General features: G+C 37.9%; 1 protein-coding gene across 2 annotated transcripts in view; it reads left to right on the top strand.

The window, feature by feature from the left end:
- The window catches only part of msps (msps cytoskeleton-associated protein 5), a 47,163-nt gene that overhangs the window by 9,607 nt on the left and 24,549 nt on the right, over positions 1-13,007 (top strand). For both annotated transcript variants that reach the window (XM_089739523.1, XM_089739524.1), the window contains exons 6-16: positions 124-362; positions 1,094-1,288; positions 1,847-2,027; positions 2,408-2,541; positions 2,653-2,773; positions 4,931-5,068; positions 5,369-5,576; positions 5,841-6,062; positions 9,753-9,990; positions 10,710-10,868; positions 11,286-11,505. In XM_089739523.1, the coding sequence (XP_089595649.1) occupies positions 124-362; positions 1,094-1,288; positions 1,847-2,027; positions 2,408-2,541; positions 2,653-2,773; positions 4,931-5,068; positions 5,369-5,576; positions 5,841-6,062; positions 9,753-9,990; positions 10,710-10,868; positions 11,286-11,505 (2,055 nt within the window). The remainder of the gene's footprint in view (positions 1-123; positions 363-1,093; positions 1,289-1,846; positions 2,028-2,407; positions 2,542-2,652; positions 2,774-4,930; positions 5,069-5,368; positions 5,577-5,840; positions 6,063-9,752; positions 9,991-10,709; positions 10,869-11,285; positions 11,506-13,007) is intronic.

Here is a 13,007-nt window from a genome sequence, read left to right as displayed (position 1 = left end):
GTTTTACTATCACATTTTTTTCAGTTCGGTCGCGCAGCAAAATCCCTGTCCCCTCCAAGCCTGCCGTAAGGAACTTCGTTCCAAAAATCATTTATCATCAGTATATTATTATGTTTTTGTCAGGCGGTGCCGAAGACGATGATGCAGATACTGGAGGTGGAGACTGCACAGATGTGGATCCATTCGATCTATTGGATCCTGTCGAGATTCTATCCAAACTACCTAAAGACTTCTATGATAAATTGGAAGCCAAGAAATGGAAAGATAGAAAAGAAGCACTTGATACTCTAGAGGCATTGCTGAAAACTGCTCCCAAGTTGGAGCCTGGGGATTATGCTGATCTTGTCAGAGCACTCAAGAAGGTATTTATATCGCACTGGGACAGAAAGTTTGGTTTCGCTATTTACTTTCATAGAAAGTAGGAAAGTACTAACTATACTCCCAGTTAATTGTACTAATAGATTAACACATATGCTTTAATATTCTTCGCTCACGCGTAATGATCGTGATATAGCTGAGGAAAGATTTATTTGCCGTATTGATATTTTTTGTATTTTCACTAGCATTTTTAATTTTTATTCACACCCACTCAGGGTCTTGCCACCTGGACCTCTTTTTTGGATTTTTATGGTTCTTTTTATTTTATCTTCAATCCACTTTCGATACCGTTCAACATGACTTTAGTGGTGAAACAAACAAAAAAATAATAATAATAATATAGCTACCTAATCAATGTGAATGTAGCAGTGCTAGTCCGTAGATGTTGGTGTTCACTGCAATACCTGGTACTCCACGTCGGCTATCTAAACGGTAGCATGTCATTGTTGCGTCATTAAAGACGTGTTTATGTTTTTTTTTTATTGTTTAGATGGGTGGACGAGCTCACAGCCCACTTGGTGTTAAGTGGCTACTGGAGCCCATAGACATCTACAACGTAAATGCGCCACCCACCTTGAGATATAAGTTCTAAGTTCTCGGTATAGTTACAACGGCTGCCCTACCCTTCAGACCGAAACATATTACTGCTTCACGGCAGAAATAGGTAAGGCGGTGGTACCTACCCGCGCGGACTCACAAGAGGTCTTACCACCAGGTGATTGCGAAAGACGCGAACGTGATGCTAGTGGCGTTGGGAGGGCGGCTGCTGGGCGGCGTGGCGGCGGGGCTGCGCGCTCGCTTCCAGCCCTACGCCGCGCCCTGCGTGCAGGCCATCCTCGAGAAGTTTAAAGAGAAGAAGCCGAACGTCGTCGCGGCGCTGCGGGAGGCCATCGACGCCATCTACCCTTCCGTGAGTTCAGTTTTTTTTTAAAGGGATTTTATGACCTTGTAACTAAGACCTTTAAGTCATGTCTTATTTTAGTTTTTATTCTTATTTTTATGAAAAAGGGTAATATGGAGTGAAATGAAATGAAATGAAGATGATTAATTTGAGACATTAATCAACTGGGATGAAACTAAAGGAAAATAGATGATATTGGATGAAATATAATATTAGTAAAATGATGGTCATTTACTGAGATTTTTTCGGTGAACTTTTTGGAGAATCCCGAGAAGTTACGTCCAGTGGCTTTGTTTCAAGTACTTTGTGTAAAAGTACTTTTAATTTGTACATGTCTTGTGGAAATCGAAGAAAAAATTTGATACAATCACTCGATGACGCTCAATGGATTGTTTCTATCTATTGCACTTTTAACTACCCAACACCCATAATTTTAAATGTAATGATGGATCAATACAAGTTGGTAGTAAATTCGATCTTTTAACAGAATATAATATAATAAATATGGCTAGTATTTTACTTATTGAATGAATTAATAAATAATACATAAGTTTACAATTTTTTCAGACCAATCTGGAAGTAATAATGGAAGACATGCTAGCTTCGTTTGACAACAAGAACCCATCTATAAAGGCCGAGAGCGCCCTGTTCTTGGCCCGCGCGCTGTGCCACACTCAGCCTGCCGCTTTTAATAAGAAACTGTTAAAGGCCTATGTGGCAGGTTTATTAAAACTTTTGGAGAGTGCTGGTGAGTTTTAAAGTTTATTGTTCCTTTGATAGTTTATGAGTGATTTCTAACAGTGTATAGATACTGTGCTAAAACTTTTTTATGAATGAGGGGTTACTGGTGGCCCTGAGGCCTTCCAGTTTCACCAGGATGGGTGGAAGGTGTCGCAAAAGCTCAGCCCGGAAGGGTGGGTATTTGCTAACAGCTGCCCAAGCGCCTCCAAAGGAGAACAAACAATTCAAGAGCAGCTGCTTCGTGAATGAATCTATCGAATCGTGCTCGAAGGATACATGAGTGGAGCTGTATGTGTAGACATCCTGCCCAGACTTGTTTGATGATGTTTACTCGGAATATTATGATAATGGTCTACTAATTATAAAAATATAATCGATTACAAATAGATCCAGCTGTCAGAGACGCGGCTGCAGAAGCTCTAGGCACGGCCACTAAACTCGTGGGAGAGAAGAACATAGCACCGCATATTGGAAAGTTGGACAACCTGAAGGAACAGAAAATCAAAGAATTTGCAGATAAGGTAAATATGAAATTATACAATTCGGGTCCAGAAAAATAATATTTGTCGTTGTTCTATTATGTGAAATATAAATTATGCGTTTATTATATAATCAATATATTTATATTGTAGGCTGTTATTCAAGTAAAACTAACAGCGCCAAAAGAAGCTAAACCAAAATCAGCTCCGGTTTCAAAAGACACCAAGACAGCCGGTTCCGCCCAGCCCAAACCTGTTAAGCGACCCGCTTCAGGTGAGTTTCAAACTGCAAATAGTAATTGATATTTTATTTGTACTCCCTGTAATAACTTTAACGCATCACTCGCTGTTGTAATGTTTCAAATGAAACAAACATTTGTTAACCAAGACGCTTTCTAGTTATCCAAACAATTAAAATTATTCTTAAAAGTAAACAGTACGTCAATAAGCATACAATAGTAGTCATAATTATAAGTACTTTTACGCCTTAATCTCGAATACTTTAAAGATAAAGAAAAATTTCGGAAACAACATAATGACAAATAAAAAATGCGAGATTAAACCATAAAACTAGTCTTAATTATTTTTCCTCCTCGCGTCGTTTTCCTCATTACTGAGGGTCGGGACTCCCCCGCTGCATCAGTTTCTCCCGTACGATTTCATTCCATCTGCTACGATCCTTTGCTTCATGAAGGGCATTGTGGAAATTGATGCTTAGAGAAGATCGTATTTGGTCCGACCATCTCGTGGGACTGCGTCCTCTGGGACGTTTGCCATCTACCTTTCCTATCATGTAGTGGAAAGTCTGGCTTTGATATGAAGCTCTCTCAGAATAGATACGTTGGTGCGAAAGGCGGTCCATGGAATCTGTAGCATTTTTCTCCAACACCACATTTCACAAGTGTCTATTCGGTCTCTGTCGGCCTTCTTCATTGTCCAGGTCTCCGCGCCATAACTGAATATGGAGAAAACTAACGAACTCACCAATTTGGTTTTATTTTTTCGCGTGATGTTACGGTCTCTCCATATCTAATGCAGCTGGGACATTGCATTTTTGGCCATTCCTATACGTCTCCTTATCTCTTTTTCGCACGATCCTGTGTTATTAATGTTAGATCCTAGGTAGACGAAGTCGCTCACGATGCAACGTTTAGCGTCCCCGTTAGTTCAAGGCTGTTGGTTCGATCCACAATCATCACTTTGGTTTTGCTGTGATTGACTTTTAGACCCACCAGCAAACTGATGTTCTCAATCCGAGCAAGGAGGTTCACCATCTCGACTTCACTTGCAGCAAGAAGTGTGGTGTCATCTGCGTAGCGGAGGTTGCTTATTTTAGTGCCACCTATTGTGACTCCGCCCTCCCAACCTTCATATGCCCGCCTTATTATGTACTCTCCATAGGCGTTAAAGAGAATAGGGGACAGGATACATCCCTGTCTTACCCCTTTACCGAAACCAAAAAGCTCTGATGTGCAGTTCTTGACCTTTACCATTCCTTGATTGTCCAGGTATAGAGAGCGGATGAGGGCAACGAGGTGTAGAGGTACTCCCAGTTCACTAAGTACCTTCCATAGGTCCGACCACACAATACAGTCAAAGGCTTTACTGTAGTCGATAAAGCAAAAGATGGTGGGTGTGTTGAACTCGTAGGCCTTTTCGATCAATTGGCGAATATTTAGAATTTGCTCACGGGTTCCTTTGCCCTTTACAAAACCCGCCTGTTCCTGTGGTATTTGCCAGTTCAGATAGTATCGAATCCTGTTATTAATGATATGTAACATCACTTTGCTGGCATGTGATATCAGTGCAAGGGTTCTATTATTATCGCACTTAGAAGTGGATCCCTTTTTGTGAAGCGGTAATATGATCGACTTAGTCCAGTCTGAAGGCCATCCTCCAGTTCGCCAGATGTGGTCGCAAATTCTGTGTAGGACTTTTACGGCTTTAGGACCCATGACTTTTATTATTTCCGATGTAACACGATCTGGACCAGGGGCTTTCCTGTATTTAAGCGCGTCTATAGCAGCCGTGATCTTTGATGCAAGGATGGGTGGTTCTAGCGTTAACTCGCACCAATTTGTTGTATCTTGTGGTGAGTTGCATTCATGTGAGTTTCTATAAAGATTCTCGCAGTAGTTGTGCCATCTCCTCGTCACTGCCACTAAGTCTTGCAGAGGTGTACCGTCTTCATGCTCATCTTTATTCAATTATGTTTACGACTCCCAAAAACCGAAGAATATTTGAATGTGACGTTTTAAAGACCAGGATTCTGTATTCTGTATCTACATTACAGAACCAAAATGGTTAACAGTAGTCGTTAGCAGCTGTATTTCCAAAAGTCAATTGGAGTATTTATAGTTTTCGTTTTTCATAACGTAACTGAAGTATGACCACCAATCTATTTATTATTATTGAGAATGTCTTAATACAGCCGTAAAAAAGAGCAGTGCTGCCACAAAGAAGCCTGTAGCAGGACGAGGTCAGATCAGTCCTCCGAGGGAACAAGAACTGTCTTCTGAAGAAATAGACGCACGCGCTGAACAACTACTTAACCCTGATGTTATTAGTGGTAAGTTTGTTTGTTTTGCTAAATAATGATTACACTACCTTTAATTCGATTCGATACATGAAGATCATAGTACAATGATGAGGAAATTTTATTATAAAAATTTTTACTATAAAACTGAGACATAGGATGCATATCACATAGATAACCGGTAACCATTTAACAGCAGCCGAGCCGTGAGCTTGTCCAACCACCATAGCACTAAAAAAGGGTACACAACTATAATTATTACTCCTATTAATGAATATTATCAGTATCAGCAAGTCTGTATCGCTCTATATTATTATTGTGTCGAACCATCAGGTCTTGGAGACAGCAATTGGAAGACTCGTCTGTCAGCTGTCCAGTCTTATTACTCTACAGTACAAAGCTTATCTACAAACGACGCCACAGCCCAAGTACTGTATCGAATATTGAACAAAAAACCAGGTCTCAAAGACACTAATGTACAGGTTCTCAAAGCAAGATTAGAAGTATGCAAGTACATTACAGAGAATTTTCCGATTTCCACGTAAGTTAAATTTATTTAATAAGTAAAGTAATTGGTTAAATAAAATGGTTTTTACATTAAAAAAAAATATTGTGTTGCCACTATAGTGTAAGGAAGACAGTAAATGAAACTTTCCCATAATAGATTGGAATACTAATAAAATTTGATAAACAAATTGAAATACAAATATGTAATACTATAATATAATAAATAACAAAGTGAATTTGTGAAGCACTTTAAATCACACAAAGACTACAAAAAATATTAACATCAAACAACTTACAGAACTGCCGCAGATTTCATTCTCCAAGATGTAGTCACGAAATTGGGCGAGAGTTCCTGCTCTGCTCTGTCAGCCGATTGTCTGACCTCCCTGGCGGAGTCGTGCGGCCTCGAACATGTCTTAAACGAAGCCTTGACTTTCGCTATGGACTCTCAGAAGAATCCCAAAGTTCAGTCCGAAATATTCAACTGGATGTCTAATGCAATCAAAGAGTTTGGATTCAAGTGAGTTAATCATCAGTATTATACAAAGTAGTCGTTTTAAGATAAAATAATATAATTATAATAAATATAATTATTAATTTTTAATTATAAATATAATTATATTTATCTATATATATAATATAACAAATGAATTGCTGTTCGTTAGTTTCGCTAAAACTCGAGAACGGCTGGACCGATTTGGCTAATTTTGGTCTTGAATTATTTGTGGAAATCCAGAGAAGGTTTAAAAGGTAGATAAATATGCTCGGAATTAAATAAAAATAACAAATTTGTTTTTCCTTTGATGTCCCCCCCGTCGCACAGTGGGTCGATACTATGATTTGAGTGACTTAGGGACCAACTTTGTTTTTTAACAAAATTTTTTACGTAGATAGATAGAGCTCGTTAATCTCAATAATAATTGTTTTGGGCAAAAATTACAAAAACTTTATAGTTTGGTCAGAAAAATGTGTTTTGTGTTTTTTTTGTATGGAGCGGGTCACATTAAATTAAATTCCTGCTAAGTACCGTGAGGTCCCGCTTTGAAACTTTATTTTTCTTACACCTTGTCTAGTCTACTATCATTTGATGCTATGAACATGTGCATAAAGTTGCAACTCTGCCAAATAAATGGATCGAAAAAAATGAAAAAATACATAGAGTAAAAACCTTTATTTTTATTTTCGTAAGTCCTTTTAAGTTAAATTTGATATGGATTAGTAAGTACAAGCACGCAACAATACCCATAATTACATAATACCTAACAAAAATACATTTAGTAGGTCTTAATTAATCAATCTCTCTAAGTATTATATATTTTGTTTCACCATTCGATCTTTAGATCAGAAGACAAAAGAAGATTGTGTAAAATATCCTCATTAGTCGGCAGTCTACTTATCTTTCTAAAATAACAACTCTCTGTATATTTCCGAAAATCTTTATTGCGAGCTTCCGCTGCCTCTTCCGACAGTTTACCTATAGGAATGGCACGAAAGGCAAAGCTTTTTATTATTGTATATCACTACCATGTGCCAACAATTTATGGATACTGGAAGGCATATAATACTAGGGATATAAATTAATATACAATTCTGCAGTATATCTACAAAACTCGGAAAAATTGGAAAGGTCCACGCGCTCTCCAGATGCAACAGTCTGAAGAATCACGTGAAACCTCTCTATTAAATCTTTACGTATTCCTGTTATGCGGGCTGTTCCTTCTGCATTCCTGAAAAATCTTCTGGCAGTATTGCCATCATTGGTTGTTCCTGCTTCTTGCTTGACAACATCTATAAGTAAACCGTATTCCTTTTTAAACGCTTAAGGTATAGCGCTCTTTCCGATTGATATTTTTTCTTAGTCATCTCCCCTTGCAACTCCATTTCTTGAAGTCCAAACGAAAAGACGCAAACAAAAAAATGTCATTTAAAAAATAATCTCACAGGAAACTACATAGGATGAAAAAATTGTGAAGTAATAAAATTATATTTACCGATTTGAAGTAAGCACTCCATGCGTCTTATCCAGGCATGTAAAGATGGCATTCCATACTGGAATATTCCTTCGTTATTTTCTCTTTGATAAGCAAGTGACTCCAAAAAAGTCTGACGGTTTTGCTTTGCAAATATCACAGACAGCAGAAAATGTTTCTGACAAATATGAGGTTATTTTGCCGTCTATCATCGTCATGTGCAATTGATGCTTAACTTCAACTTGTTTGATTTTTGATGGCTGAAGTCTTTCTATGTCTTCTGTTATGCTAGCTTTTATAATTGCCACTGTTGACTGCGTTTCTTTTATAAATTTAAACATTATTGGACGGCAACAAAAAGTTGATGAGGGTAGGTCGTTTTCCCAAACAATTGTTCCATCAAATTTCTGAAGCCTTATAGGAACTAGACTGGTCAAGAAAATAGATGAATCATCAAACTCTGTTTCAGTCTTTTGTTTATAATTACTTTGACCTGGGCCTCTATCAAAGCCTATTTGCTTATAAGCAGTAGCTCTCTTGCCGAGTCGAAATCCGAAGTAATCACATCTAAAAGCCTATATACTGCCAAGCTTAGTAATGCTTGCATTTTAATAGCAGCTCTTTCTTCATTAATAACTACCTCGTCTTTCCCTGGATAACATTTGGTCTTTTCTTGCTTAATTTTATATTAAGAAGGGTATAAATCGGACCCATTTTCATTTGCTGCTTCTCTTAGATTTATATACTGCCACTTACTTAATTTAAGTGAAACTAATAGTGCCTTATCGGGAGAATATGTACTACTTTTCACTTTACTTGTACTTAAACACTCCTTAACTTTTTCTAGATCTTCGGGGTGATTTGACAAATGGTTCATTATTTCTCCTACATCTTCATTTCCAGTGTTTCTCAAACTAGCAACTGTAGTAGCTTTCATTTAATCCGGGGCTAACGAAAGCGATTGGTAAATTTGTTCAATGTGCCTGGATCCCAATTCTTCAAAAGGTTTTCGAGGTGTAAAAGTAGATGTCGAGGCTTCTGTAGTACATTAGAGCGTGGTACATTTTCAACATCTTCAGTATTAGAAATCTCGAGCCTTTCGTGTACAGTGTTGATATCTTCAGGTATCATGCCTTCGGGCCAGTTTATTGCACATTCGAACTAATCACATTTTTTTCTTATAAACTGTGCTAACATGCGACTACTTCGTTTCCATATTGCACTTATATTTGAACAAAAGTGCGTACAGAATTTTTGGGGCTCAACACTTTTCTCTTCGGTCACGTTCATTTGATTTTGTAAGAATTGAAAGTTTTTTATTATCAGACAGCGACTGTAGTTGCTCTCTTAAAATCATAAATAATCCTAAATTGTTGATAAAATTATCCATTATAACGGAAAAAGGAAGATCACGACGACAATCACAAGATGTTAGTAGTAGTACGAATAAACGAACACTAGTTAGTATATAATAAATATGGTCACTTTATACTTCCAGAGAGACACAAATGTGTACTATATTTTCTACTACCCAGTAATGGCTGCTTAACTAATTATCCTCAGTAACTAATGTTAACTATCCTAATAATTACAGAGATTGATTAATTAGAGACCTACTAAATGTATTTTTGTTAGGTATTATGTAATTATGGGTATTGTTGCGTGCTTGTACTTACTAATCCATATCAAATTTAACTTAAAAGCACTTACGAAAATAAAAATAAAGGTTTTTATTCTATGTATTTATTCATTTTTTTCGATCCATTTATTTGGCAGAGTTGCAACTTTATGCACATGTTCATAGCACCAAATGATAGTAGACTAGACAAGGTGTAAGAAAAATAAAGTTTCAAAGCGGGACCTCACGGTACTTAGCAGGAATTTAATTTAATGTGACCCGCTCCATACAAAAAAATCATAAAACACATTTTTCTGACCAAACTATAAAGTTTTTGTAATTTTTGCCCAAAACAATTATTATTGAGATTAACGAGCTCTATCTATCCACGTGAAGAAAAATCTTAAAAAATAAAGTTGGTCCCTAAGTCACTAAAATCATAGTATCGACCCACTGTGCGTCGGACCGATTCCTTTTGTTTGTTTTAAGTTTATTTTATACAAAAGTTTACGTCTTTTATTTATCTATTGAGGCACTACGAAGTCTACCGGGTCAACTAGTATTTTTTTTTATAATTAACACTCAAATAACTGGAATAAGATTATGTTAAATGTTTTCGCAGTATGAACATAAAGTCGATAGTTGCGCACTCGAAGAAGGCTCTGTCGGCCACGAACCCCAATGTCCGCACTTCCGTAGTGAACTTCCTGGGAGTGTTGTCGCTGTACGTGGGCCCCGCGCTCATCGGACACTTCGACAGCGAGAAGCCGGCCACCAAGCAGCTCATCAGCCTGGAGCTCGACAAGTACGCCAACAGCACGCCTCCGACCCCCACCAGGCAGGTCGGCAGTGTCACCAAGGTAGCTTAGCAAACACTTATTACTCTTTCCTACTACAAGCGTCAAACTTTCCTCCAACTTTTTTTATTGCATAGAGTGGTGGATGAGCTCACGGCCCACCTAGTGTTAAGTGGTTACCGGAGCCCCCACTTTGAGATATGAGTTTTAAAGTCTCGGTATAGTTACAAAGGCTGCTTCACCCTTCAAACCGAAACGCATTACTGCTTCACGGCAAAAATAAGCGGTACCTACCCGTGCGCACTCACAAGAGATCCTACCACCAGTAATTACGCTAATTATAATTTTGCGGGTTTGATTTTTGTTAAGCGATGTTATTCCTTCACTGTGGAAGTCAATTGTTAAATACGTAATTTATTAGAAAAATTGGTACCCGCCTGCGGGATTCGAACACCGGTGCATCGCTCAACACGAATGCACCGGACGTCTTATCCTTTGGGCTACGACGACTTCAAAGTCGACGCAATGGCAAAGTGGGTCAGTCCACGTTTTTATCGGTGATGAGGCTTATTCCGAGTATATAAGTAGTCTTGAAAATGCTGTGAATGCATTTTAGGTTTATATTTAACATGTGATTTGATGAGGATAGAAGTTCAAATAAATAATTGTATCCGTATAAAATAGAATTATTAGAACTACATATCAGGAGATTAATTCAATATGGTATATTTTTTCAAATTTATAACATTTTAATAGATATATTTTTTGTTTTAAAATAAAAGTCCGCCAGCAAAGTGTCGATGGGCGAGGACCTAGAAGAAGTATACGAAGACGCGACTGAGGACGAGCCGGCCCCCGCCGAGGACTCGCGGCCGCGGACGGACATCGCGCCGCTCATCACGGAGGCGCTTGTGGCCGAAATGAATGATAAGAACTGGAAGGTGATTAATAAAAAAATTGAGTATTTTTTTAATTTGAGAAGTATTTTGAGGGTAAAGACATCTGGCATATTTATTTGATCGTGGCTACGACATCGATGTCAAAGTGTCGCTTAATGATAAAGTATTTTTAATTAAACATTATGATGAGTACATACTTCTGACAAGTATTAATAAAATAACACCTGAGCATGTTAAAAATAATCTTCAACAAATAGACTAATTTAAAAAGTTAAATGGTAAAACTAAATAAGTGGAGGACAGAAAAATCTTAACATATGCAAAAGAAAAATATAGTAAAATATAACTGGAAGTGGCAGCAACATGTGTTGTCATCGGGACTTCGGTGACTGCTTTTATTGGATACTGTCTGTTTTTATATAAAAACATTGGTATTAATTTTGAATATTCAACACTCAGGTTCGTAACGAAGCTTTAGACAAAGTGAAGGCGATAATAACGAATTCATCGCCAATAAAACCGAGCCTGGGCGAGTTGCCGCCGGCCCTGGTCGCCCGCCTGCTGGACTCCAACTCCAAACTAGCACAGACCGCTCTCAATATATGCGAGGCGCTGGCCGCAGCGATGGGCCCTAAGTGCAAACAGCACGTGAGGACATTCTTCCCGGCATTCTTTCAAGGTAAATTGATTTCTTTGTTTTCTTCACAGATTTCTTCTATTACAATAAATTTATAAATTTGAAGTTACAGTAGCTTGTTGATGTCGTGTTTTATAAAGTTATGTTATATTCTTAAAATCTTATTTAAGTACAATACTTAAATAAGATTTTACTACATTCATTCCAATTTAAAGTACTTCCACAAGAATTGGCTATCAAATCTCTTGAATTTACTATTTTATTTTTTTATGAAATTTATCGTTTACCCTCAAAACAACTTTGAATATAGAATTTGTATAAGAAATATTAACATGAATTAAATCGCTGTAAATAAATTATGTCTCAGCAGATTTTTCAATTTTGTAATCTTCAAGAATCATTTAAATTTTTTGATTTCACAGTACTGTATTTTTATCTCTTAGCCACATACGAGACTGTGCTCCACTTGTTCGTCAGTGACGACAGTCGCTCTTGCATATTTTATTCTAGATTATCAGTGCTGTTGTTTAATGCAAGGGAGGTCAGAACTCAGAGATTATATATAACGACAATAGAACGAAAGCTTATTTCGACCACGAGATTGAAAAGTCTTGGGTACTTGAGATTATAAAATAACAAAAATAAAAATTATCGTTTAAAACCTCAAAACGTTGATTACTAAAGAATACGTCTGATCATAAATTCGAAGCACGTTTAGATAGATGTATGTATGGTGTGGGAGGCTTAAACGACAGAGGGATTTTCCACCGAGCGGGTGATATTTACTCTGTAGACCGACGGCCCGAATGTTTTTTTTTGTTCCTACCTATACTGATAGCCTTGAGAGGCTATTTCAGCTTCGCCCTAACATGTGTAGGTGAGCTCATGGGGCTCGAACCGGAGTGTTGCTAACACTGACCCTAGCAAGAGCAGTGCTTCGCAGAATCTACCACTGGATCGGAAACGCGACCCACTGAGAATATCCGGCGAGAAACTCGGTGGGCTGTGTGTATGTGTTAATTCGCTCGTTAGTTCGTTTCCAAATGATTCTTGTCCACCTGATGGTTGTCTGGAAGAGATCGCTTTTAGCGATAAGACCGCCAATTGTACTTTTTGTTTTTAATGTATCGCACTTGTATTATTTGTTTTTTTGGTGTACAATAAAGAATACTCTCTCTCTCTCTCTCTCTCGCTCGTCGAGCCCTTCGTCGCAAGCGACGGGTTCGACGAGGACGGTGACCGGTGCTTGTGGTACCTAAAAGCACCGTTAATGGATATCCGAATGTTGTTGTTTGGAACTTGTATATATGCTAGCTTATCTTGAAAATGTCGTAAGCGAGATTCAGGCATCTGTCAAATATTTTGTGTTCTGTGATAGCTACCCTCTATTATCGAAGATAGTAGAGGTAACACCTTGACAGAAATGGAACATGTTTTGGAGAGGTGGAGAAACTACTGTTATGGCCTATATCGTGATGAAGATAATTTATGCACCGCCAAAATATGGGATGACCACCTGGAAGAGCCTCCTATACTACTTTCTG

The sequence above is a fragment of the Bombyx mandarina genome, chromosome A1, assembly GCF_030267445.1.
Source record: "Bombyx mandarina strain Sakado chromosome A1, ASM3026744v2".
Classification (NCBI taxonomy): domain Eukaryota; kingdom Metazoa; phylum Arthropoda; class Insecta; order Lepidoptera; family Bombycidae; genus Bombyx; species Bombyx mandarina.
This window is presented reverse-complemented; position numbering and strand designations above follow the sequence as displayed.